General features: G+C 43.3%; 1 protein-coding gene across 5 annotated transcripts in view; it reads left to right on the top strand.

Moving 5' to 3' along the window:
- NFATC1 (nuclear factor of activated T cells 1) overlaps positions 1-27,643 on the top strand; it is a 110,952-nt gene that overhangs the window by 32,434 nt on the left and 50,875 nt on the right. For all 5 annotated transcript variants that reach the window (XM_082291893.1, XM_082291891.1, XM_082291890.1 and 2 more), the window contains exons 4-6: positions 11,145-11,347; positions 14,461-14,633; positions 16,621-16,761. In XM_082291893.1, coding sequence (XP_082148019.1) covers positions 11,145-11,347; positions 14,461-14,633; positions 16,621-16,761 — 517 coding nt within the window. The remainder of the gene's footprint in view (positions 1-11,144; positions 11,348-14,460; positions 14,634-16,620; positions 16,762-27,643) is intronic.

Raw genomic sequence — 27,643 nt, 5'->3', positions numbered from 1 at the left:
CACACCTTCAGAGTGCCTGTCTCATTTTGGTGGCTGTGACGGCAGCCAAGGTGACTAGACCCTGTTGTTGTCCAGCCTGTACGTGTTAGAAGTTAGGTGGGATGAATCACCTGGCTTTTCCCTTTTTCTTTTGACTGGATGTTTTGTGTACAATTGTTTCTAACTGTGCTCAGCAGGCTTTAAGGTCTTACCAGTTTGCCAAGACTGAGATGTACTTCTTAGGTTGGATACCCAGGTGAGGCTTAAGTATGGCTGGAAGGAGCAGTGCGTTTTAAGACCTTGTCATTTCTATCTCTGGCTTGGAATTTGACCCATACTAGAGCCTCGTGTTTGAAGTCAGCAGGTTGATAGAGACACAGTCTTGGGTGTAAAAACACAGGTTCTGATCACCATCACCTTCTCATCATACCTCCCTTCAAAGGAGAAATTGCTACCCTGAGTCAGCATCCTCCTTAATTCCCAGTCATGCACTCACATCCCACTCCATTGACTGCAGCAGGGTGTTGTCCATTTGCAGCAGCAGATAAGCTACTCTATGAGGCGTTTATTGGCAAGTTCTACTATTAATATTTGCAACATTTTACTTGGCTGTCTTACTGGCTTTAAGCAGGGTTGTGGTGTTAGCTTGTCAGTATTCAAGTCAGAAATTCTAGTGCAACAGCTGTTGCTAAATAATGTTATTCAGTGTGACAATATTTAGAATGATTGATTGAAAATAGTCCCTGTATGTTGAGAAAGTGTATTTAGGAGTCTTTCATGCTTATTTTATTTACTTGCAGTTGGAGATCTCAGGCCTTTCAGTTCATTGTTGCCCTTCTGGCAGAGCACCTCATGTTATGTTCATCGGTCTGAGTCTTGTCTGTTCCATCCTTTTGGTTTTTGGAGGGTTTTTTGTTAAAAAAAGAAGTGACATAAACCAATGGCATCATCCTCAAACAGCTCACAGTGTGGAATCCAATCTCTCTAGATTTCTCATAGTTTAATCAGACTGTTCTGGAGGTCAAAACCTTGAATCCGAGCTATAAGGTAGACCTGACCTATTTTTATTGCTGCATTTGAATGCTTTCCATGGAAGACACGCTCTCAGATAAAACTGCAGCATAATCGGAGCTTTTGCACCAGGTGGATCAAAGGTGGTTTGGGGAAGTAGTGTAAGACCAGAAGTGTAAAGTGACCTGGCAGAGCCACAGCCCCTTTCTGCTCTGAGACAGGAGTCATTTTTATGAATCCTGTGCATGTGACAATGACACTTCTTTAGGGTTGAAACAACAGAAGCAGAGAGCCTGTCTAAAGGAACATACACATGCAGATGACACTTCTCTGACTCCAAATAGCAGTGGGGTTGCATTAATCTGGTTTATTCCTCAAGAAACATGGCTGCAAATTGTGCAAGGATTGGAACCAGGGGGCTGCTAGTGCTGTATTTTCATAGTGAAGAAAGGGTTACCTGGCCTTCTGGCACTGTGGTTACTGGCTTTTGTTTTGTGAGGAGGCTGAAGCACAGATTGATTAAACAAAGAAGTCTGGAAATAGGTAAAAAGTTGTTATGATTTTTTTTTTCTGCTCTAATCAAGTCATGATCTGTGATAAAGCAAAAACTCTCTGGCAGGGTTGGAGATGGGAACTTGATCACTCCATGCCCAGCTCACTGCTCCTTCATCTGCTAATGCATCCTTGCTCTGCACTTTTATAAAATGCCTTGAAATGTTTTCCTTCTTTTAATTCATTCCTACATTAAAAAAATAAACCCAGCCAAAAATGGACAGCAGTTCTGTGAAATTTGGAAGCCATCGGTATTCATGTGACTTTCAGAAGAAGCAAGGTTTATTTCAGACATTCAGCCAGCCTCCCTTCCCACTTCCTCCTTTCCCCAAACACAGAAAGCAGTCAGGGCTTGATTCATGGACTGTCTGATTATAATAAGTCTCACTTGGGGCATACAGCTGTATACCATGCTAGTGCACTACATGCTTTTTCTGCCTCCAGCACTGGGTTTTCAGTTCCTGCTCTGTGCTGTGGCTTTTGACTCCAGTGGCTAATTAAATAGCAAAATGTCTCACATAAGATTTCTTTTGGTCTTTTCAAACGAGTGCTTGGCAAATCAGAGAAATTAATAATTGGAAGTATATCTGTAGTAATTTTCATGGCAACAGAACAGTAAGTGCAATATTCGTATTATGAATATAGCTCAGTATTTATAGCTCTCCAAATATTTACAGAGATAAAGCCTTTAAACATAGCCCCAGCTTTCTGTCTTCAGTAGCAGTTTAAATAAATGTCATTTGGATAGAAGTTAAGATTGAGGAGAAAGGCAGCCATTTCTTCTTGTCTAATACTGTCTCACTGGTATCCAAAAATTTTATGCCTGAAACTATGTTGTCCCTGTCCCATATAAGCCAGTGTTCATCTTGATATGCACCTCAAAAGCATTGGCCCCTAATCAGATAACTCCTGTGGGTAGATGGGTGTCCCATTGTCCTCAAATTCGCAAGGGTGAGAATTCGAAGTCATGCAGTTGCTGAAGCATTCGTGAGCCACCGAGTTGAAATGTGGCATTGAGGGTGTGTCTCAGATTGGTGGCGTCACCGAGGGATGCTGGCAGTGGCAGTGTAGCATGGCTGGGATGGGCACTGGTGAAGGGCATCATGCTGACGGCACCTGACACACGCCCGAGGATCCTGGGCCAGCCTGTGCTCACCACAAACGGGAGCGTGCTGGGTGCGAGCAGTGCGTCAGCAGCATGGCGAAAGGCAGGCTCACAAGTATGAGCTTGTCCAGGGTATCTGCCTAAGAACATGTAATAATTCCTTCTACAGAGCTCTTGTGATAATTTATTTTTAACTTGTGCATGTCCATGGGTATGATGGATGCTGAGGGCAAATGTTTTGAGTAGAAACTCAGTAGACTGAGGGGTTGGATAGTTTCAGGGAGGGCACTGTTGTGCTGGACTTACCCCAGATGTGGGTTTATAATCCTTGGAGCGCGATGAGGCAGCAAGGATTACAGGAAGAACATTTCTTTGGTCTTGTGGTAGAAGATATTTTGAGAGCAGTAATGATTTCTCTGTGTCCCAGTGAATAAGGTGCCCAGGACTTAAAAATTCATTCCATTAGTAACTCCTTTTCTGATGGGCATCCCTCTTATGAGTCTAATAGTTTTAGGAGGAGTGTGACATGGGTTGGTTTTTAGGTATGTGTATTTTTGAGGAGGAAAATCCTTCCTAGAAGTCGGGAGCAGTGTCTTGCAGCTGGTTAGACAAGCAGATTTCATGGCTGTGCTGAGAGCTAGCTGCCACGAAGGCTGTTTTTCCCTGGATAGAGACTGAAATTACTTGTGAGCCAGTGACTGAGTGTACAGCGTCTCTATTACATTAAGATTAATAATTCCTCAGTGTATTTGCAGCTGGAAGTTTTATATAGATCTTTATTCATCATGATGTGAACAGCTGCTCTTTTGCTGCTCTGTTGAGTTAAGGTCCAAGTGGCAGCACTAGAAAGTGCCACATAAAACACACTCCTGCTGTTTCCATTCACTGTTCTCCCATCCAGCTCTAGTCCTTGGCCCAGGGTTGGCCCTTTGCAGGAGCAAGCCATCTTAATTTATTTGTGGACCAGCTCTGACTACATTTGGGTCTTAAAACAGTTTGAGTGAATCCAAGGAAAATCACTTTCAGAAAGAAAAAATAAATCCTGAAAGTAGCACAAAAATCTGTAGGAATTCCTGTTACAATTTTATTTTAAGTAAGTGGAGGCCTATGGGGTAGTAACATGTTTCATTGCACAGAGCATAATTTATTCACTTTTTTTGCTTAACTGCATCAGATGAAGTACAGCAAAATTTGTCACAGCCAGAGGGTCACCTCAGCTCCTAAGGAAGTGTTTTATTTTTGAGGGGTTGTTCTGTTTTGCTGTGTTTTACGTTTACATTCTGAAGTCCGTCTGCTCTGGTGTTTTGAGTAAGATGCTCCTCTTTTTTTGGCTTGTGCTCTCATCAGGAGTGTCCCAAGCAGACCAAGTTTAGCACCTGAATACTCACTGATGAAGAGTCTGGAGCTGAGCTGTGCACCTCATCCAAAAACCGGCACCCCCTGTTGCTGCCTGGTTGCTGGCAAAGGGAGGATTTTCCTGGTCATCCTGGTCAGGATGATGTGCCTTGCTCAATCCTAGCTACACGGAAGCCTGTGTCGAGAGATCTGGAAAGAGCAAGGGACACACGGGTAGTATGGCAGTGACTGAAACGTGTACACCTGCAGAGTGTGAGCTTTAAGGTGGAGAGAAACAGCTGGAAAGAGACGGGGATTCTTCAACACACAGAGCAAGGGACATGCCTCAGTGGTTTGTCGGTGCTCTGTTGATGCTGCCTGTCTGCCTCATTGGCACTGCCAGGGCTGCTTGCTCCTTGTGCTGTGGGGACCTGAATCCCCAGAGTGGGGGCTGCCAGCCCCTGCCTGGCTCCTGCTTTGTAGCTCAGGGTACAGGTGCCTGCTCGTGCTCTGCTGCTGCCCTTCAGCATGCAGTACACCCCTGAGCTGCAGGACTGCCCAGCTTCCCTCTGGAGCAGAGGAGTTGAGTGGAGTTCCATAAACCAGTTCCCATGGTATCTGGGGTTTGGGAGAGGAGACTGGAAGGAGAGCTGCTACTGTTCCACTGCCTCAGGGCATCTGAGGTGTGTTTTTTTCTCAGACGTCCCCAAGCAAAAGAGTTCAGGGCCAAACCAGGTCAGAATAGGTAGAGGGAATTTTGTGATGAAGGGGGCAGTCTTTTCCTGACTTTTTCCCAGAGGCGTAGGTTACTGGCTCCCTGAGCCTTCAGCAGCAGGTCCCTGGGCATTTTCAGCCGGGGGCATGGGGCAGGGCAGCTTGGTGGCTGCCCAGGCGAAGGTCGGGCAGGATCTCTGCAGCGCACACCAGAATAGATGCCCTGGTCTCCTGACCTCACCCCCTGTGCCTGCGCTTCACATGACAGTCACTGCCCACAAGATCAGCTTTTCCCTCCTGCTGTTCAAACCCATGATGCAGTGGCTTACGTCTTCCAGTGCTTCTACGTGGGAGATGAAAGTAAATTCTTTTTCTTGAAAATCAGATTGATAACACTATTTTTATGCATGCTCGGTGCTAACAACTGAAATCAATACCCAAAATGTTTGTGCACTTTCTTTGTAGTTTAAACAGCTTGATCTTTGATTTGGTTTTAAAAAATCAGGATGCTGAGCACTCACTGATGATATTTTATTGAGGCTGTCTATTAGGTACACTTTTAAAACATGACAATTTGTTTCATTTTATTATTCATCATGTGCAGTTCCTGCAAAAAAAAAAGAAAGACCTGCTGCTTGAGAAAGTGAGCAATAAAGCTATTTGGTGTGTAGCTCCAAAGCTCTAGCTTAAAGAGACAAGCAGCACTTGTCTTGACTTAAAAATGTCACTATGTTATAGATTTTATTCTGTTTGACCTTATTTGAAAGCATTTCAATTACTTTCCAAAGCATCAATGGGAGTAAAGGGGAAAGAAGACCCCTTACACCAGACTGGGTTGTTAGTCTCCCCAGTGATTCTCACCAGACTGACTTGGGTATTCCTTGAACAGCTCTGGGAATACAAATGGGACAGATGGATGTGTAAGGCATTGCTGAGCATAAGCACTGTGGTACCTGCTGCATGCAGCATGGCCATCAGTTACATGGTCAGATAAGAAAACGTAGTTATTGTTCTGAATATTTTTAGAGGCATAAACGGGTGTATTTACTTGTTGTCTTTATATACCAAACATACAAAAACAGGCACGCACACAAGAAGTATTACTGATATGGATGTTCCCTGTGGCATTTTTTTGGCACATCATTATCATTAAGGAGGCAGCCCTTACGGGCCTCAAGAGTCTCAAGCAGAAGCTGCTGACTACTTTTGAGAGTGAATACTAAGTCCCTGGTCATGCCCTGCTTTGTTATTAGTGGGAGCTCAGCCTTTAATGCATTGGGACAGGCTAAGCCCTAAATTATACCCCAGTGTTCACTTAATATATTTGCAGAAGAGTCTGGGTCTGGAGCAATGCACCACTGTAGGATTCTTGCAGTCCTTTCCTCAAACTCCCAGTAAGTACACTTGAAAGCTATTACATAGTATAGCTCCCTTTCTTCCTGACTGATGTCATGGGTGGTGCAGAGGGTGTATCCGGCTGGTGCGTCCCGTGAGAACAGGACCATTCTTTCGGTGGCCTCCAGGAGCCTCTCCAGTCAGAGGGCTCCTTGTTGTGACAGGTAGCTTTCTGAGCATTTCAACAGATGCTTGGGCATGCCAAAAGCATAAAGCACTTGGAAAGGGAACATGCAGAATATTTCAACTGCGATTCTTAAAATAAATGCCATGGCTTAGATAATAGAAGTTTTCCTCACAGCCTGTAGAATAACCACTGAAGCTGAAATAGCATTTGAGTTAATGGATGTGGCGTTTGCAAAATTTCCTCAAAATTATTAACTGTAGCAAGGCTTGGGAGGGTTTTGCTTTTTTTTTTTCTAGTGCTTATGTTTGAAACACTTCATCTCCTTCTGCTCATCATTCTCCAAGTCTGTTCAATTCCAGTTGGCAGATTTAATAGATGTGTCCCAGGCACACCTTTGGAATCCAGGCAGCCTCAGTATGCTCATGTGTGTGATAAACCTGAGGTCGTCATAGCTCTAGGACTGAATCAGATAGTACCTTGCAGTCAGCTCATGGCTGTGAGGGTGACAGCCCTGTTTCCCTCACACTTTGCTGGCCACTGGAGGAAGATTCCTGCTTTTCAGTGCTGTGGCACCCAGACACATGAAAACATCCAGCCACAGCACACAAGTGCATCTCCTCAGGGAAAGGCTGGGGTTTGCTTTGGCACACTGCACTGAGATGAGCAGCAGCCTACTGGTGAGAATCAAGACATGTTGGTGGGAGATGGTGCTGGGAAAGTGATGATGGAGAGGTGTAGGAATCCCAGGGAAGGCTTGATGCGGTGGCGCAGCCGGTGCAGCCTTTTCACTCGCTCTTGCATAAGACAGTGTAAGGTGACAAAGAGCTTAGCTGTGATCAGTCCTGTTCTGGTGTTAATTACCAGTGACTGCATCGCTTTTGATAGAATTAGAGGAGTGTATAATAGGCCTGCAATTAAGTCTGATTTTGATCTTAGCAGCTTCAGACAATAAAAATGAAAATATTATTTGAGATGAGTTCAAGTATTTTTTAACAGTGTTGCTCAAAGAGGAAAAGAGCAGAGTAGTCAGTGTTGGTCAGAGCAAGCGAATATGACCTATTTTCATTTCAAAACCAATCATTCTTGGCCACACAGTTCTTATCTGCATACTTAAGTTTTTCCTGCATCTTTCCTTAGTACTGAACCAGGTGACTGCTGTATCACTGTCTTCACTTGGGAAGGGAAACTCATTCAGAAACATTGTGCTCCGGGTCCTCTTTTGCAGCTAATTCCTTTTACAGTTTCCACAGCAGGGGAAAGTACACCTCTTTCCACTTGAATCTATGTATTGCCAAGCAAAGCATGCTTGGTAGGAAAGACATATCCTTTACTATGTATGCTGTAGCACCTTTGTCACCCATACTCAGCCACTGGGTTATTAAGAGCTTTGGACTCTGTTACACAGAGAAAAAGATAAAAATAGGATGTCTGACGCATGCATCCCATGTTGCAGGCCAGGAAACTGAATCGCTTTTCCACCTAGTACAGTACCCCAGAGCATACATGGAAAATATGCATGGATATGAACATGCGAGATCTTTCCTCACCAAGAAAAATGCTCAGTCACCCTTTTTTCCCATCCCATTGTACATTGATCTTGTTCAATATTCCCTTTGACTGCTGGCAAATCTAACAGCCTAAAGTACCACAACTCTGCCTTTACTGACACTGCTCCTCACTGTTGAACATGTGACAGTAATATCATTCTCCCATGTTTTGAGAGAACATTCTTACCCAGCTGACAGTAAGCAGGATCTTGCCCATTCTCCAGACATCTGCAGCATGCTGAAAACTCCCAAGGCTCAACACTGTCTGTCAAAGAAATCATGCACTGGGTGCATAACCTAAATTAAGTCATTCACAGTATATGCCCCTTTAAATGTTAATCCTTGCATCACTTTCTCTTATTGCTTCTGTTGGCATACATGATTATGTGACATAATATAAAAGTAAATAATGTGATGCAATGGGTAAAGCTCAAAGGGAAATACAAATTGAAGATCAGATGCCTTGTAAGACATAATATGACATCAAACTGACAGTGATGTGAGTGTGAGGTTTTCTTATTTTGAGAGCAGCAAAATCAAGCATATAGTGATTGCATGAGTCTTTCTGGGTGTTTCTGGCACTAAGGGAGTGAGTAACTTGGGTAATGGATCCAAAGCAAAGCATGGCATGGCTCTAGGACAAGGCCTTTAAAAAAAGCAAACATAAATTTATCTTGAAGATTACAAACCTTAAAAAACAATGCAAAACATGCATCTGAGATCTTATTATTTATTTTCCAGCATGTGAACACTTTTCAGGGGAAGGCAGGTGTGCAAAGCTGAGGGCTATGGGTGTTTGATTGCCTCCTGGTAGGAAACCTGTGGGAAAAGCACAAGCTGAGACACTGCAGTAGGTTACAAAGTATGGCAGCAGCCAAGTTCAGATTTTGAAATAAAGCCTGAAATAGCAGAACCCAATGCAAGACCAACATTTTTGGTCCTCTTTGCCCGTATTCAGTAAAAATATGGGTACCTTGGTGTGCGATTTTGCTTTTGCTGAATTGAGGTTTGAGTTACTCGCTAGTCTATTTTTACATTTTAAGCGGCCTTGTAATTCAATATGTGTTTGTTTTAATTTTACACTCTCCATAAAAAGCATCCTCCATGACGACTGGAGGCAATGCATAGAAATTTATTTGCCTGGCATGTCACACTGTCTTACTTTTCCCCCTGCAAACCCGCATGCTGGTCTTGACCAAAAATACCCCGGGATACCTTGTGTCTCCTCCGTTACCTAAGCTTTGCTGCTGAGGCTCTGGAAATAGTGAGGTGGGGAAGATCAGCCTGGGACAAATCCAGGTCACTCTGCCAGCCCTGCTCACACACACCATTGGAATTAATGAGCAGCCAGGGCTGTCATGTGGGGGGACAGAGTGGTGATGAGGAGGACAGTGGCTTCCCTGTGGCCACTGGCTGTAGCAGGAGCACACCTGCAATCACTGACCTGTAGCTCAAGCTGCATGTCTGTCTCTGGGGGAGAAAGCCAGAAATCCCTCTTTTTGCAGTACAGTGCTGATGTGTGTGTTAGGGGCCATAGGAGTGGGTGTTCCATATGGAGCTGGAGGGAGGTTCATAGCCCATGGCACCCTGCTAAAGGTAGTATACAGGCATGGCTCTGCTTTTCTCTCTCCGTTGTTTTGCTGATAGTGCAGATTTTCAAACTGCCACTAATGTGTTTTAAGTTTGACAATGCTGGTATGGAACCCCCATATCATATCATATCAATCATATCATGTCACAACCCTCTGGCTCTGAGCTGCCTTTGTATGGTGTCTCAGGAATGCAGAGCTGATAAAATAGCGTAGTACTAGAAATGAGCCTTGTCCTCCTTCTATCCCTGTAACCTTCCAGCATCCACATGCCTTAGGTAAGGATATAAAAATTGCCGCACCAAATCAAGCAAACTAAAATGCTTCTGTTCTCCCCTTGGCTTTTCTGACCAAAGTGTGGGGTGAAAAATTTACGGTATGCCTGATTAGTGATGGCAGATGTATCTAGGCTCATCGTCCTTCCTTGCTCATGCACTGGTCACTGGGGTACCTGAAACTTTGCCGCTATGAATTGCTGTTGCCATTCAGCATGTTTGATAGTAGAGGGAGGGCTTTGGGCCTGTTAGCACCCACCAGAATTTAGCAGGGCTTAAGGAGTAAAAATGATTCAATATCTTTGTTTTTAATAGCATTCCTGCTATCAGATGGTAAAATACCCTAAAGAGGTAACATGAAATTGTTTTGTAAGATTTCAGGAGAGTGAAAACAGAAAAAAACCAAATAAAACCAGCATTTGATACATAAGTTTCACCACTTGCTTTCAGCTTTATTTAACTTTGAGCTTGCATGTACCATAAAACTAGTGTTGCTCCTCACCAAATTATGATAAATTTTGATCTGTCATACTCAGTGATGGTGAATAACTCATGCCCAAAACGACCTGAACCATTCACAGAGGAGCATAAACCTACAACAAAGTGAACAGGTTTGCTCTAGGGTAGGTCATCTCCTGGGACAGTGCACCTTCCCAACGTTCCTCTCTCCTGTAGTTGCTCCATCCTCCCTTCCCTTGAGACAAGGCTTCACCACTAACCCCTGCAAGATAACTGTTTTTGTGAGACTCATTTCCTAATGTCAGGTGGCAGCCACAAGTGGGACTTTGGGGACTCCACAGCAGTGGGAACCCTGAGTAGCTTCTACAGGTTATGGTGCGGATGAGGTCAGGCTCTGGTTCCTCCACAGCCTGTGGCAGAAATAACTATTGTTGTCATCAGAGCAGTCACTGTAACATGGATGAGGTTCAAGGCAGGCCCAAGAGCTTCAATGAGATTTTTGTGCGATTATAACAAGAATGTGACACACATGGTTAGCTACTAATCATGTGTATGTGATCTGTCTCCATACTGTCCCAGGAGGTATTTACTAGCATAAAAATCAGCTAGTGAGGGGACGGGTCACAAGCAGCAGAGTGCTGCTGCATGAAGGGTGTCCTAGGAAGCATGGGGATGGATGAGCTGTGTCCTTTCCACTTGCAGACTCCGTCAGTTTGCCTCCCTCAGTACTTTGAAAGAACATAGAGTTCATTGTGGTTTTTTGCAGAACACTGCAGCAGAATTTATGCAAAGTTTTCTGTGGATGTAGCAAGAGTACTCAAAAGCTCAGCCCATCTAAAGTGCCTCAGGTCCTTTAGGATAATGAGACATTTTGTGAGTGCACCTTTTTATTGTACCAATATTACATTACAGGAAAAATGGAGGGGGGGAACTTAACACATAGCACCTGTCACAAGTTCTCTCCTTGAATTAGGCTCTCCCGCTTATAAAAATTTAATTGATTCCTAGCAGTTTATGTGCTTGGTGCTCAGTGGGCGTTTTCTGTTCTCTTGCCAGCTCCATGGTTACTTAGAAAGCGAGCCGCTCACGCTGCAGCTGTTCATTGGGACTGCAGACGACCGCCTGCTGCGACCCCATGCCTTCTACCAGGTTCACCGGATCACCGGCAAGACCGTGTCCACCACCAGCCATGAAACAATACTTTCCAACACCAAAGTCCTGGAAATTCCACTTCTTCCAGAGAACAACATGAGAGCAATGTAAGACCAAGCACCAGATCTGACTCCTAGAAATTTCCTCTTGGTCACCTCACTTAATTTCTCTGGTGTTTGTTTGGTTTTTTTTTTTGTATACAATTTTTCTTACCCTATCTTTTTTTTTCCCCTAAATTTCTCTCTGTAATAGTAGGTTTTTACAACTTTGCTGAGACAAATTGCCCCTAATCAGCTTAACAGCAAAATGAACTAAACAAATATTTGTGACAACTGATTTGCTTTCATTCTAGAGTTTCAGCCAATGTGCTTATTTGCCATTTAAAATAAGTATCTCGGTTACTGAGCTGTAAATATCTCCTACCTCAGCTCCTGCATTTAGTTTCTAAATATGACACCTGTTGCTCCTATACGCACTAGCACAAGGAACAGAGCTGATTAAAATTTATCTTTTGATGTCAAAGGAAACTCTTAGAGAGCATTTCCAAGTACCCTCGTGGTTTTTCTGTGACAAATAAAACCACTCATTTCTCATATAATAAAACTCAGCATTTTTCATGGCACTTAGTTCTAGACGATCTGCTTCTAAACAAGAAGAGTTACCTCTGAGAACCTTTGTTCAAAGGTGATGCAGTTTACAGATTGAGTTGTTAAACTGGACTGTTTAGTGCTATGCAGAAAAGCAAGCATGGATGTCTTAGGATCTCTGAGTTATCTGAGTGATAATTAAGTGCCCTGTAGGCCCATTAAACATCTGTAAACATCATTACAGGATGGTATATAATGGCTAAAATAGCCTTCTGTGTAAGTGACGTACATGAGACCTTCCACATTATTTAATCCTGTCCTCTCTGTCCCCCTCCCTCAAATCAACCTAGCCCTTATCTGAGTTGTCTCCCTCCTCATTCAAATCATCCTAACCCTTATGTGAGGTGTCTGCCTTGGGAGGAATTTGTGTGCTTGCATGCAAGTCCAGCTCTTGGTGTGTGTGTGTGTAAATATAAATGTATTCATATTTATATACAGATGCACGCACCTTTGTGTGTATATATAGGAAGATAGAAAGCAAGCAAGAAATCCTGACCTCCACCAAACCACATACCATGGGAAAATTACGATTTCACTCCCTTTTTATTCATACAGCTTTCCATGCCTTAACGAAGTGGAAAATGGTATCAGACACCTGAAGTCCTTCTGCACATAGTGGTTATTAGAACCTGGTTTGCAGTGTCATGTACAACACGCCCTGGAGTGCCTCATGTAAATAAAAGAGTCAGAATATGCTTAGCTGCATTGCCAGCTGGGCTTAGAGTGATCACTCAAGACCTGAGAACCTCTCTCAGTGCATTGTGTTAAAAGTCATGACAAGCCTGCAAAAATACTGGCCCTGTTTGCTGCCATCGTAAGTTCATGGGGCTACATTAGGATTAAGGAAATGTCACCAATTTGTACCCACACATATTTATCTGGCCCTTTATTTATCCAGTTTGAATCAAATTTTTGGTCATCTAGGGACATCATTACCATTTCATTCATCTATCTCCCTAAAATAAAGGTAAGTTACACAGTTTGGGAGCCAAGCTGAATATTTTTGTGGTGTGAGTGTGAGACTGTAGCACAGCTCACTCAAGAATCACAAATAATGCTTTGGCATATATAAACCTTACATGTCAGTAGTCTAAAACTTCATGTAGCGCTAACAATGAATTGAAATTTGGAGCCAAGGACTTTCCTCACACTTTGTGTGTTCAGGCCTGATTCAGTGAAACACCAGAGCTCATCTGCACATTTAAACTTTTGCACATTTAGCTGTTCCTATTGACTTCAGATTTAATGTCCATGACTTTACAAGCTTGAATTTAAGTACTTTTTCTCCTCTGAACTTTGGGTGTGAATTGTATGTTACTAATTACTCTGTTTAATTTACAAGTGTTGCTATAGGAGAGACAATATTGAGAAATGCACTGTTTCTTCCATATCTTATGGATCTTTGCATAGAATTTTGACATGGGTACAAATACTCTGTAATTCTTACAGCTTCACCTGCTAATATGCATTGTTGAGAAGCTTTATTACTTTCATTAGTTTCTTTGATCATATCAGCAAGGGCATTTTTTAATTCTGAAGTCCATACTTGAGAATAAATGCAGATCAAAACCGTGCTGCCATAGTGCTTGTTTGCAGTTTGCTTCAGAACAGAGCTTCAAAGGTCTGGAGGGGGAATTAAACTCTTTGAATACAAAATAAAATCAACTATGCATATTCAGTGTAATAAAATGCCAGACACCAGTACCCAGAAGAAATTGCCATGTAGGCTTTGTAGTCATGGCCAAGGCAGAGGTATTTTTGCAGTGGGTTTTCGAGTGCGTATGTTTATATGTCTTTTGTTCTGGGAATTTCTTTGTTGAAATATTCTTTGACAAAAATCCTGACTTGTAAATCATCCAAGAGAAAACCAAAGTTAAAAAAAATGAGAGTGAGGTCAGAAATGGTAGTAGTTGTATCTGATGAAAAGCACATTTTTCCCTAATGTGGTGGGAGGACTCTGAGTTTAGTTTTTTTCATGCAGAGCTTCAGCTCAGCCCTCAGCTTGGGAGTATTTCCAACTCATTGAAATACAAACAAATTGACAGTAGAACTGACCTCGGGGAGAGCTGTGCTCATTAATAAGCATTTTCAGGACTTTGCCCTAGATTGAAAATCATGTCAGATTTTTCTCCAAATTAGCTGTAATGAGTAAAATTGTTAGTAGCCTGGAATTCTAGGTTAGTAACAGTTTCTGCACTGCTGTCACATCCCATTGACTTCTCTAGTCTCACTGTTTCTTTGGGCTTTGGTTAATCTTTAAGTACAATCCTTACAGAATGTGTTGGGGAGGACGGATCTTTTAGATTTTCTTCCTCTGGGAACTGCGATAACATCTTAAATTTGTGTGCTTAACAGCAGCCACTACCTGCTGCTACAGATAGCCCCAACTCAGCTGCTTGTGAGTGCAAGTACTAGAGTAAACAAAGTCTGCTGCGTTCAGCCTGATCATTGAGTTGTGCCTGATGCAGGTTTTTAAGAAGAGCATGCAGGAGAGAGGGAAGATACTGCAAACTTTTGTCTTCCTGAAGTCTTCTTGAAGTGAATTGAATTGCCCTGTGTTTCCTTTTGGATAGCATCGACTGTGCTGGGATATTAAAGCTCCGAAACTCTGACATTGAGCTGCGCAAGGGAGAGACAGACATCGGTCGGAAGAACACACGTGTGCGTCTGGTCTTCAGGGTTCATATCCCACAAGCCAATGGCAGGACCCTCTCCTTGCAAGTAGCTTCCAACCCCATTGAGTGCTGTAAGTAGCAACAAACATCCTCCTCTTGCTGGGTATTATCAGAAAATCTTTTGATCAGTAAGGTTGAAAAAGACATCTAAGATCATTGAGTCCATGGTTAACTCAGCACTGCCATGTCCACACAGCTTTTGAACAGTTTTTAACACTTCCACCACATATGCAGTCTTTATCCACACCAACATGCTCTACATTGGTTTTGCTGTACCTGTCTAGTTAGTGAACTTTAATCTGCTTTCCAAAAGTACGTGGTTTATATTGCAAACAGAGTACCTCTGTCTTAGGAAAAAATGTGTAGCTTTGTGCATTGAGTGCTGTAGAAAAATACATACTTACAAGTAAAGAGCAATTAAACTAATAGCAGACCTGGGAGTGACAGAGCCTTTTGTTTTGGTGACTCCTTATCATAAAGGTAACTGCTGTAGAAGTTTCAGAAAACACCTCTTGTGTCCTATTCACTCTGTCTCCCCCATCATAAAGCAAAAACCAGCAAACAGAACCCCAGCCCCTTTGACAAGGAGCGAGCAATATACTAGAGCTGACACGCTGGCACAAGCTGCCTGCAGCTTCAGAAAACCTCCAGAAACCAGGTTTCTGCACCTTTTTTTCTGCACCTTCTGGGGCTCTTTAAATGAACAGACTGTATTTTATCAGATACACTGGAGCACTCTTCAAAGATACCTATATCATGTTTGCTCTGTAAGCCTCATCAGCCTCCCCCATACAAAACAAAACCTATCTGCTTTGTGTAGCTTTAGCACTCCAGTGTAAGTGGTGGAAGCTGAATTTCAGTCTAACTCCCAATGCTAATTTGATTTGCTGGATGGACGGAAACAATTTTTTAAGGTTTTGTTGAATTCCATCCACAAAGTGGATCTTTCTGATGATGCCAGAGAAGGGAGGAAATTTAACATCTGGCAGGTATATGGGGGGTGAGCTCTGGCAGAGGGAATGGGGAGGAAAACCTGACCATCCCTAGCTCCATTCGTGCTAGAGGGCAAAGCAAAAAATGTGAGGAGTCATGGTTTCATCCTGCAGTTGAAGTTTATGAGAGCTTTCAGTTGCTACATAGCAGGATAAGTTGCTACATAGCAGGATAAGGCACAATTTGAATCTATCCTGAACTGGTCTGTGCAAAGGTGCCAAGGTCAGGGAGCCACTAAATGTGAAGCTGATTGGATTTGAGTGTGTAATGAGCCAAAGCATGGCACATGCCCACTGAAAGAAGCAGAAAACAGGAGAAAAAGTAAGTGCTAGTGTTATTTCCAGTGCAGAATGTGGAATAAGCTGGTGCCAAAAACTTCATATATTTCTTAGTGCATGTGACACCAGAAGGAACCATATAATCTGGATAAAATGCCACATTGTCCCTTGAAGCAGCACTCTCTTCATGTCCCAGTTGAAGGGGGATAAAATTTGTGCCACAAGAATACCAGGTTCAGTTTACATGGGTTCATGAGTGCTTTGGCACTCAGGTTCTTTTGGAAATACACTCTCTGAAGTGTGAGCTGCTGCTGGATCACAAGGGCCATGGCTGCTGCTGATGCTGCTGCTGCTGTGAGACAGTTGGCAGAATTGACAGTAGGGTGTATACTGACTGAAACAAATTTTGGACATGCATGATCACCTTGTCATGTGTGCCTTGTGAACACACAGCATATATGCTAGAGTGAGAGAAAATGATTTAAGATAAATGAGTTTCCATAAAAATACACTTTCTGATATAGTACATATCAAGCTGAGTTTTAAAACACTTGGCCTTTTTGAGTATTTTGAATCTGTACTGCTGTTTAACACTATTGTTTACAATCAAAGTACTTGAAAATGAACCATGTTTCCTGTAAACCTTGTGACCTTTCTTTGTTTCTGTATCAAACTCAGCTTATCTTACGAGGGTAAGCATTAAGTTACTTACTAATGTAGTTCTTACTTTTTTGTGTGTTTGTGGTTGCCTTTTTTTTTTTTTTTAATGTTCTTTATAACTCTCCAGCTCAGAGATCTGCCCAAGAACTGCCTCTGGTGGAGAAGCAAAGTACCGACAGCTTTCCTGTTACTGGAGGGAAAAAAATGGTACTGACTGGTCATAACTTTCTGCAAGACTCCAAAGTCATCTTTGTGGAGAAAGCGCCAGGTATGTCTTTTCAATCTAGACTCCAGTCTGCCTTCCCCCCCACCTCATCTGTGTCAAATGATGAAAGCACAAATATGGTAATGACAGTTTCTTCTGCAAGTAATATGTTTTCCATGTCACTGGGCAAAGCTGTGGAAAGGATCTGAGCCGTGCCTAATGCTGAGGTTTCACACTGTGGCAACTGTAGTTACAGGTAGACAATAGAGACATTAAAAGTCAACCTTTGGCATTTGTTTATTTTTATTTACTTGCTAGTCATGAGTGTAGCAGGCAGGACCTGTGAGAGGGGTTCGAAATCTCCGGTGCCGTGTCCCCCTAAAGCCTGCAATACAGTGCATCTTTTTAAACATTTCTGTCATTTGTGGTGTGCGTGCACCTGTGTTTCCTGTGGCTTTTTCGAGGCACTGGCTGAGCAGGACTTGGAGCACACACAATCATTTGAAGGACAGGTTTACCTTGAGAACTGAGGGAAGGACTGAACACAACTTCCCCCTAACCCAGCACTGCTCCTGTGGTGCTGTGGTGATGCAACTGGTTCTGCTGGAGAACAGTCACAGGCCAGGCTGAAGCAGGGAAAATGGCATGGAGTGGGAGCTGGAGCTGGGGCAGGATATGCCTGGAGGAGTGGTGGATCACAGGGTGACAGTGATGTGTGTGAATGCCCTCTGCGGGAATAGGCAGTGGGAGTGGAGCTGCGAGTCAAAGTCAGACTCTGAAACGAGACTGTTAAGGATAGTTTTGAGTCTTGTTTTGGAAAGGGTTTCCCTGGCGCTGGCACAAGCTATGAATTCCTCAGCTGCCGACTGAACCCCCCACCCCCACCCCGAACTTAAAACAGTCTTGGGCACTCCTCAGGCCGCCTGCACCGGCTTTGACGCTGTGCCTGTTTAACCGCATGTGTCCACAGAGTTCCCACGCTGTTCTCCTGCCCACAGCCCCTACCGGCACCACAGGAACTCAGGCTGTGGGGCAGGGTGGCAGGGAGAGCAGGGGAGGCTCTAGAGGCAAAGACACCCAAGTCTTTGGGCTCAGCAAGCTCAGGACAATAGCAGAAGACTCCCCTGAAATTCCCCAACAGAGTCCTGCATTGATAAGGTTTAAGTTGCCAGAAGCACGTGGGCAGAGGCAGTGCCCTGGCTTCTTGGGGAGAGCCAGTTGGCACATTCCTGTGAACCCCAACCACTGCAGCACACACAGTGGGGACATGGCTGTGACATCAGCAGAAACATGCTTTTTGTTTCTTAAGACAGTTAAAAAAGAAAGGAAAAAAGGTGGTATTGCAATTTAAAAAACCTGAATTCTGCTTTCTGTGTTCCCCCTGGGGGGGGGGGGAGGAGAAAGTTAACGTCTACTTTATTTATATTTAAACTTCCTTTGCTGCACAGAACTGGGTTAGTGTGACATGTCAGGAGTCCTCGATCTGTCTCATTACAAGAAAGAAACCACATTAAAGGATGCCTTCCTTAATACTTATTTCCTTTCCTCTTCCGTTTTTGAGTTGGAAAATTTGAAGTATTGCATTCCAAAGGATGTGGAATTGTGATGGTGATACTGTTTGCCCACAGCAGGTACCACAGCGTGGATCTGAACACTGTTTCCCTGCTCCTATATTCCTATACTACATTAGGTACACGAAAAGCAGGATATTCACTATATAGCTTTCAATTACAGTATTTAAGGTCCTGCCTGTTTTTAGTAGTCTCACCGTAGGTTTGTTTCAGGGTAGTATAGCCTGCAGGGGCTGAGCCCTCAGAGTCAGAGTGTAGCACCTCCAGGAGCTGCAATAATTGTGTCAGTAGAAATGACACACAAAAAGCAAAGCTGCTGGCTGATCTTGGCTGAGCAATTTTTAAAGCTTCCATGGTTTGTGTGCTGTGCCGCCTCACACAGCTCGATGCATCAGAAGCAAACAAGAGCGCTGTATCATTGCCTTAGTGGCAGACTACTCTGGCTGGATTTTTGAACAGTCACTGTATTTAATGTCAAATGAACAAGCATTAGCAGCCTTCACTTTTGTAAATCAGCACAGGGTGTTTCTTTCCCTTTCAGCTCTTGAACGTCAGTGAAAGTAGGTCAAGAGAAGGAACACCAGCATAGTTTCTCTTTCTCTTAGAGAGCTGGTTATGAACTTCTGTGATTAGCTGGAGACATTCATTAGTTTTGCTGCTGTTACCACTTTTGTTTTTGAATTTGGAATGCTAATCACGTTCCTAGTAGGTAGCAGCCAAACACAGCTATTACAGAGTAATAGATCAAAGTAATAGATCATTGTGCTCGTAAAGAGAATATATCTTTTGTATAAAATTTAAATATTGTACTGTGTCAACTCATGTCTTCAGTCCTTACTCAGGCAGAGTCCCCAAGCTGGGAGGCAGTCTCCTGGAGCTTGTCTAATTCCTCCTAGTCTGCATACTTAATTGGATAATGCAGGGAGTTTGAGAACACTTTTTGTTTGCCCTTTTTTTCCCCTAGCTTTCTCTAAATCTGCTGAGTGCATTGTGGTCTGCTGAATGTTTTTCCAAGCATGAGTCCCAGGCTTTCAGTCTTCAAGGGCTAGCCCTCAGCTGTTGTAGTCTCTGGAGGAATGGCATTATCCTGGCCTCCTTTGGTGGGGGAGTCAGTCTGAGCAGTGACTCATACAAGAGGGAATCCCTGAAGAATGATCAAATCAATCTTTCTGCTGGGGCAGCAGTGGCTTCCTGCTTTCAGCTTAACCCCTTACTAGCTGCTGTTCAGCCAAGAAGCATATGAAACAGAGCAAAACAAACTTTGCAGCCCTGTGACTCTGTGTCTCACACAGGGAGAATGAGGCATCCAGGGGGTGAAGGCACAGCACACTGAAAGGACCACGGGAGAACCGCTGTGAGGACCTTCTCTGGAAGGAGAATGCCTCATGGTGAGGTCAGGCAGAAGGCACCCCTTTGGATAAATAATGAGCGTTCAGAAGTGGATCAAATTTGCTCAAGAGTCTACAGTACTGTAAAAAAGTTCTTACGTGTTGATGTGAGGCCTTATTTTGGCAATATTCTGTTGCTTGTACCTCACACCATATTTTCCAGTGATGATCAATGGTGTAAAATGACCATCAAAGAAACCTAGCAGTAGTGAAAATGTGAATGTTAAATGTACTTTGAGAGGTTCACTCTTTTGAATTCAGAATTTCCTTAGACTAGGGAGTCCCACAATGATTTTGTTTCTTGAAAATTACACTAATAACTTTTTTTCTTATCTCCTTTCACTTTCTATCTCTCTTTGTAGTCATGCATTTCTCTTCCTGAGGTTCAAAAGTGTCTTGTGTGTGTCATGCCATGTTGGGGACAGCCAACACCTGTCTGTTTTTCTCTGGAAGAATTAGTACTTTGTAAAATATTGAAAAGTCTGCAACTCCTTACTGGCAAGGGCCCTTGATGTCCGTTGGCTGGGGTTTGCTGTGGCAGCAAGGTGTGCATTTTAGTTACAGAAATAGGTGAAGTTGGTGTTTGTTAGCTATGGCAGGAAGTGTTTGGCTAGGAGTGAGAAAATGCTTCCTGTTAGCACCTGCATCTGCATGAATGATGATATGGAATTATAACAAAAGACTGATTTAGTTACTCAAAATTTTAAAACTTTTTATGTCATTTGTAGATTATAAATGTATGGGGAGCAAAAGTCTTGAGGGAAGTTCAGAAAATGCAGAGATGCTTGGAAAGTGTGTTTTAGGGATTGCATATCTATCAGCTAGTTTTTTTTGGTAACGTTTTCTACAAACACTCTGTTTTCAAAGCTAGTTTTTTAAAGGTAATGTGAGTTACTGAATACAAGCAGCACAAAAGCCTAACTAGCCAAAATGACCAGACTGCTGGCTCTTAGTATGTCAGATTATGATTAGTGATCTATAAAACTGATCACTGCTGTGAAAAAATCCTGGTTTTCTTCCCTTGGTTCACAAAATGTATCCTGTAAATGATGAGTGAAAGCTCAGTGATGAAACACAAACCCAGGATCCCAAGGAACAAAGCATAGGAAAATTATGGGTATGCTGTGGTACAGGTAAATTATGGCTTATAGTTCCTGGCATGCTGTAGGATGTTTTGGGATAGAAAGAGTATTTTGGGTATTAGAAAAAGTCTTGTATAGAAATCTGAAAGAGTTAATCTACCCTGAAAATCTCTCCTTGCTCAAAAATTGCTCCTTGCTCCTGTAGCTTTTAACACTGGAACTAGCTCAAGTATTTCCAGACTTCACGGATTTGGCCAAGTCTGGACATACCTAAGAGATCAGGTTAAACTGATGAAATCTTTCTAATCAATTTGTGATCTATTGGCAGAAATGGTCATTTGGTGTACTGTTATTAATTATCATTGGGTTGCACTGCCACTACTTAAGTCAGAGCTCCAAACCCAGTTCTTTGCTTTTGTGCTTAGTTACGAGAGCTTAAGGCAAGGATTTTAAAGAGCAAAAAGGCAGAAATGTAACACCCAACTTCACTATGGGATTGGTTTCTCAAATAACATGACTTTGGTACTTTGACTCTGGGCTGTTAATGTTGAGGTTCATTTTGTCCTGGTCAAAGGCTGTGTCTAAGCTTCCCTGTAATAAATGCCCCTCCCTGAAGATGCATCACTCTCTTTGATGGACATCTGTAGAATTCACAATTTGTAATGCTGTATCTCTGAGTAACTCCAGACTTACAGACTTCAATGGTTTTGAACGAGTTGTTAATTACTCAGACTTCAACAGTAATCCTGGCACCTACACACTTCAGTAACCTAATTGCATAATATCCTCAGCTATTGTGCCCAAAGCCTTTGACACTCAAAGTTCCTGAAAGAGAAATAAACAGTGTGTAAGCAACATTTCTTCCTGGGATTTTTCTTTTTGAATATTTTCAAACAATTAGGAAGCTTTTCAGATTTAGTTACTGCTTCAAATCCTTCATTCTGCTCTTGTTTTTATTTTGTTAAATGGATTTTTCTGTCAAAACTGTTCCTCCTCTCTGCTGAACAGGTTTTGCTCTTAGAACATGAAGGTGTTGATGTGTAATAGTTATAACTAGAGCAGATGAAAGATAACTGGGTGAAATCACCAATTTAATTTTTTTTTGTATATATGCCAAAGGAAATCATAGCTTTCTGTAAGTATTTCAGATGGGAAAACTTAACAGTTTGCCTCCTCTTAGACGTGTGGTCAAGCTCAGTCAGCTGAATTTTTGCACAAGGTAAATGCAATACGAAAAAGAAGGAAACTGGATGAATTTAAGTGTCCACTCCAGCATTTCACAGCTTTTTTGTTCCTCTCAAATTTTCCTGTCTCTGGCAAAGATCAGAATTAATCAGTTGCTGCCTTAAGGTACAATTGTCAGTCTTATAAATTCAGTTCTGTTTCCCACATGTTGTGTGAGCAGAATTTATCTTGTCATATGGCAGGTAACTCAAACACAGTCTTTTAGCTTCAGGAGAACTTACAAAAAGTTCTGGAAAGTGATATGTTGATGAAGCATTTGAGTGGCATGTGAATGGAACTGATGCATTGAGGAAGCATGTGGGCTTTTTGGTTTGACTCAGATACACTGTGGAGCTTAGGGTTTGGAGTCTGTTTTGACGTGATGTGATGTGATGGTGAGATGGGTGACCTGAGTCTTGGCAGAGGTCCACTTGGTAAAAGATCTTACATTCTCAGAGATCTTTCCATTGCTCTTTCCATTGCCAGTAGCAGTTTGGGGGGCAACTGGCCAAAAAGGGGTCATGTTTCACGCTGGTAATCATACTGTAGCTCACATAATAAATAAGCAAGTGGCAAAACTCCCCTTCCCCCTCTAGTCAGATAGACAGATACTACTTAATTTTGTCTTTATCTGTCTGTTTATCCAAGTTCAGGACACACGTTCCAGTTGGCAGTGAGCAATTGCACTCTGACTCACGCACAGTGAGGTTAAAAATTCGGGAAACTAGATAAACTGGAAACTTCAAAGGCATACAACTTGGGAGCATGGAGTTCATGTAAAGGTCACCTGAACCTAGATCCTAGAGATGTATTGATAGCTGAAGGGGTTTCTGGCCACTGCCCAGAAATAGATATCCTTGGGCAAATTGTGTCATCAGATGCTGGAGTCATTTGATGGTGGAACCCTTTCACGCACACCGAGGAGTAGTGATGCAGCTTGTAGGAAATGTCAGCACGTTTCAGTTTTTCCTGGCTGTTTAGTCTAGGGAATGGTGAAGACAGAGCGGGACAGCAGCCATACACATGAGATGGTGTCAGCAGCAGCAAGTCTCATCCAGGGTGTTGCTCTCACCGTGAAGAATGAGATCAATCAATCACAGATACTTACTGTGGACAACAAAGAAATAAGGAATAACCATATGGTCTCAAAAGTCACTTGTGTGAGTAATCCTGTAAATTTTTTATTATTACAGAAAGTGCAGTTGAATGCTTCAAGTTTATTCTTTCATGTCTTCCAGACTAAGTGTCTTCAAGCAGCTGTATCTGTGCAATCAAAGCTTTGTCTCTGAACTTTTACAACTAGCACAAGATTTCAAATAGTTTTTACTGTTACTGTTCCAGTAGGACTGTCTGTCCAAACACACAGGAATTCGCAGCCTTTACAAGAAAGCTGAGAGTCTAATGAAGCGATCAGTGCCTAAATACAGTGGGGGAAACAAGTACAGTTGGGTTGACCTTGGCTGGCTACCAGGTGCCCACCAAGTGGCTCTCTCACTCCCCCTCCTCAACAGGACAGGGGGGAGAAAATAAGATGAAAAAGCTCATGGGTCAAGATAAAGACAAGGAGATTGCATATCAGTTACTGTCACAGGCAAAATGGGCTCCACTTGGGGAAAATAATTTATTGCTAATTAAAAATAGAGTAGGATAGTGAAAAACAAAGGTAAAACTGAAAACCACCTTTACCCCTGCCTCCCTTCCCAAGCTCAACTTCACTCCTTCATTCTCAGCTTCTATTTCCTCCCCCTGAGTGGCACAGAGGGTCAGGGAATGGAGGCTTTGGTCAGTCCATAACAACTCCTCTTTACCATTCCTTCCTTCCCATGCTGTTCTCTTGCTCCAGTGTGGGGTCCTCCCATGGCAGACAGTCCTTCATGTACTGCTTCAGCGTGAGTCTTCTCCATGAGGTTCCATCTTTCAGGAACAGCTTGCTTCAGCATGGGTCCCCTGCAGCCATCATTCCTGTTAGAAAACCTGGTTCTGCCTGGGCTCCCCTTCAGAGGCTGCAGCTCCTGTCAGGAGTGTGGGCTCTGACTGGCTGCATGTGGATCTCTGCTCTGGTGTGGTTGTCTCAGTGGGCTGCAGGGGCACAGCTGCCTCACCATGGTCATCACGACAGGCTGACGGAAAATCTCTGTTCTGGCCGCTGGAGCACCTCCTCCCCCTTCTTCACTGTTGTGGGGGTCTGCAGGGGTGTGTTCCTCTCACTTATTCTCACTCCTCTCTCACAGCTGCTGCAGTTTTTTTCCCCTTCTTAAGTATGTTGGCAGCCATAGCTTTGCTGATGGGCTCAGGTTTGGCTGACTCAGGGTCCATCTTGGAGCCATCAGGAACTGGTTCTGTCAGACATGGGGGTAACTTCTGGAATCTTCTCCACCCCTGCAGCCCAACCACTAGCCAGACCTTGCTATGTAAACCAATAAAAGGGGATACCTTTGAAGTACTTAGTTTTTGGAGGGAATGCCTACCTCTTTTGGGAAAGGACAACTTGTCTCCTGTTGCTTTCCTGACATCATTAAGAATTGGTTCATGTCTCAGATGGGTATCACAGGAAAAGTGGGGAGAGCTGGGGGAAGAGGAGCATCTTCCTTTTAGGTCTGTTAAGGAAGTAAGATTACACCTTCAATGTGGAAGAAAATACAATGACATTTAAGAGAGGAATAGAGAGATAAATTGTTTCCAACATGTGCCTTGTTGCTGGGATGGTGATGTCAAGGCAGAAAATCAAAAGATTGGAGGAGGGATCTCTAAGATTCTTGGACCTTCTTGGACAAGAGAAACAAGAAAAGGGACATGAGGGGGACAATGAGATGGAAAAAAATAAAAATGCTGTTCAAAAGTATCTGCCAAAAAGTCACAAAGAGTTGCCATAATGAGATGTTTCTGGGAGTTGGGAAGTTGTGGTCATGCAGTTGAAGAGTTTGTGTCTCAAAAAATAAAGAAGAAGATTTGAAAGCATTTGGATCAAATTTACATCTTAAGATGAGAAATAACTAGAAGTAGCTATAATACAGGTGGTGGTGTTGGCATCCAGCACAGAAGTAGAGGAAAAGAATTGTTCATGGAAGAAAAATTTGGAACTTGATTTAAACTGGCTGTGAGGTTCGTTACTCCAATAGTCTGAGAAAATACAAGACAGATTAGACTGAAGAAGATGGACCAGGAATATGTTACTCAGTTTCAGCTGCAGAGACACAGGTTCAGCCTACTAGAGTTTCCCAGAGGAAAGTAAAATTGTGAAGACAAGGAGATGATGTGAATGTAATCAAAACCACAGTGAAGTGCTGTCATGACTGCCGGTGGGTGACTGTGCTGGGTGTGCTTTGTTTGACCTGCCTGCCCTAGAGAGATTTTTCAGGGATGTCAAGCTGCAGTTTTACTTGGAAGTTGTGCGTCTTAGACCTGGAATTACTCTAAATTAATAAATAAAACCCTCAGACCAACGATAATTTGAATAGGGGGAGGTGCCAGAGAGCACAAATTGCACAACCAGCTTCCATTCTGCTGAAAATAGTATCTGGCAGGTCTTTCCAATGGTTTTGGCTCAAAATGAACCCCGATCTGTCAGTTGTCAGCACTGTGCCTCTTTTTAATTACCTGGGCTAAAATTACAGTTCATTTGCAAACACTGGAACTCAGAATAATTACATCTGTTAGACATGCTGTGGTGAAAGGCAGCTAAAAATCCTGACCATTCAGGCAAAGTGAGTCCCTCAGCTTTTGGCTTGCCCAGCTGAGCAGCCAGAGAGGAAGTACGTGCCTGGCACAGATTCCAAAGTACCGTAAGATCCCTTTTGTGCTGGATTTTTACACCTGGTCGCTGCATGGCATTCTTATTGTTAATTCAAGGTAAAGAAGAGAGAAAAAGTAGCTCAAGAGTATCACACTGATGGCGGACACACCTAAGTCTGCATGGTACTCAGCTCAATACTGCAAAAATGTATAGCTGAAGGAGTGGACAAAATACATATGTTGCAAAAATGCTTATGAGGACACACCAACAAATACAGCACCTTTGATGTGGAAATAAAAATAGGTCAGTTATGCCTGAGCCCTGCCGCGCATGGACAGAGGCATGCCAGAAGGCATGCCAGGGATGGGGAGTAAAGCTGTGGGGAAGTCTCTGTAGCAGGCCAGTAGGCTCTGAGGAGGGCAGAAGTACAGCTGGGGGACTTCCTGGCATGGAAGAGGAAAATAAAGTAAGTGAAAACCAGACCAGCTGTGTGGTCTCATAGCAAAAGTAGTGTAAGAGCAAAGAGTGGAGATGAGGGTGGCTGGAGAGGCAATCAGGGACAACATACTGGGCAGTAGGCAGGCCATGGCACCAACAGGAGCGGCAGCAGGAGGTAGAGCTGCTCTGAAGGTTGCTCTGGGACGAGGAGGCATCTCGCTGCTCACAGATCCCTAAGAGGCTGAGATCTCAGGAGAGCTAAGTGCTACTGAGGAGATCAAAAGAAAGGTCCTGGCCACTTACAATTCATATACTTACTCTCTGCTAGCACACACTGTATTTCTGAATGTTTTATTGCTCTCTTGCCCCATCTTCCCTGTACATCCCATGTCAGACTGCTTGGCTGGTGTGGTTCCTCCTTAGTGCCTGATCCCTGTAAATGTCTTTAAGGTGTACGCCAGTGTGTCAGCAAGGCATAGAATTCCACCCACTTGGTGGAATCCTCTTCACTTGCTGGTGTCCAGCCGGGGAAATGTTGTTCACAGCTGGACACCTGTAAGACCAGCTGAGAAAAGTGCCCTGACTGCTTGTGGCATCCCCAGATCCAAAAGGCTTCTGCCCCTGCAAAATCTGGCATTAGTATATCCATGCCAACCCATGAGCACCAGCTGGTGAGATGGTGCCAGTGGGTCATGCCCAGGACTGGCATGGGGGTTTCTGTCCTCTAGGCATCAGAGCTTCCTCCTCGCCTCTTTCATTGCCAGTCCAGCTTGCACTTCTCCTAGAAGCCGATGGCATCTCTGCAGAGAACTGGGTAACTCTTAAGTCTGAATGATGAGACTTTGCCATAGGTTCTTCATCCTCTTCTTTGCACAGAAATCTGTCCATTCCTTCTGAACATCTTCACAGATCAGTCATCTCAGTGTCATGAGGGTACTCACCAGGGAAGAAGGGTAGCAGTGCAAGTTGAAAGTTTCCAAATTCTTCATTCCTTGGGGATTTAAATATGCATTGTTAAGGCCAAACAGGAGGGTAGACAGCCTTTGCAGAGCACCTCAAAGTGACGCTGCATTGCAGCTGTGCCCTGCCTGTTGTGGACATGTTAAAGTAATCTGGGCTATAACACAGTAATTATTGTTCAGGGTAATCTCACAATTCATTAAGTAGTGGGTTCCTTTGGGAGGGTAGGGCTTGTTTCACCATTTTACTTGGAGTATATGAATGTAAATACAGATTTACAGTGCAGCCAGTGCAGTCAAACTCTGTTGAAGCGCAGACTGGAAGAATATAAAATGTACCCTGTGTATAGGCAGTGAAATCCTAGGTAATGTTTATTCTTATCATATCTCAAGTGAACACAGGTCCACTAAAGAATATAGACTGTTTTAACCTCTTGTAGTAAAGTGGAATCACTTAAAATATATCTAAACGCTCCCAACATGCCTGTTTTATAGCAACAAGATTTAAGTGGTTTCCAGATGTTATACCCTCCTGAGTTTCCAAGCTTAG

Source organism: Coloeus monedula, assembly GCF_965178545.1.
Source record: "Coloeus monedula genome assembly, chromosome: 1".
Taxonomy (NCBI): Eukaryota; Metazoa; Chordata; class Aves; order Passeriformes; family Corvidae; genus Coloeus; species Coloeus monedula.
This window is presented reverse-complemented; position numbering and strand designations above follow the sequence as displayed.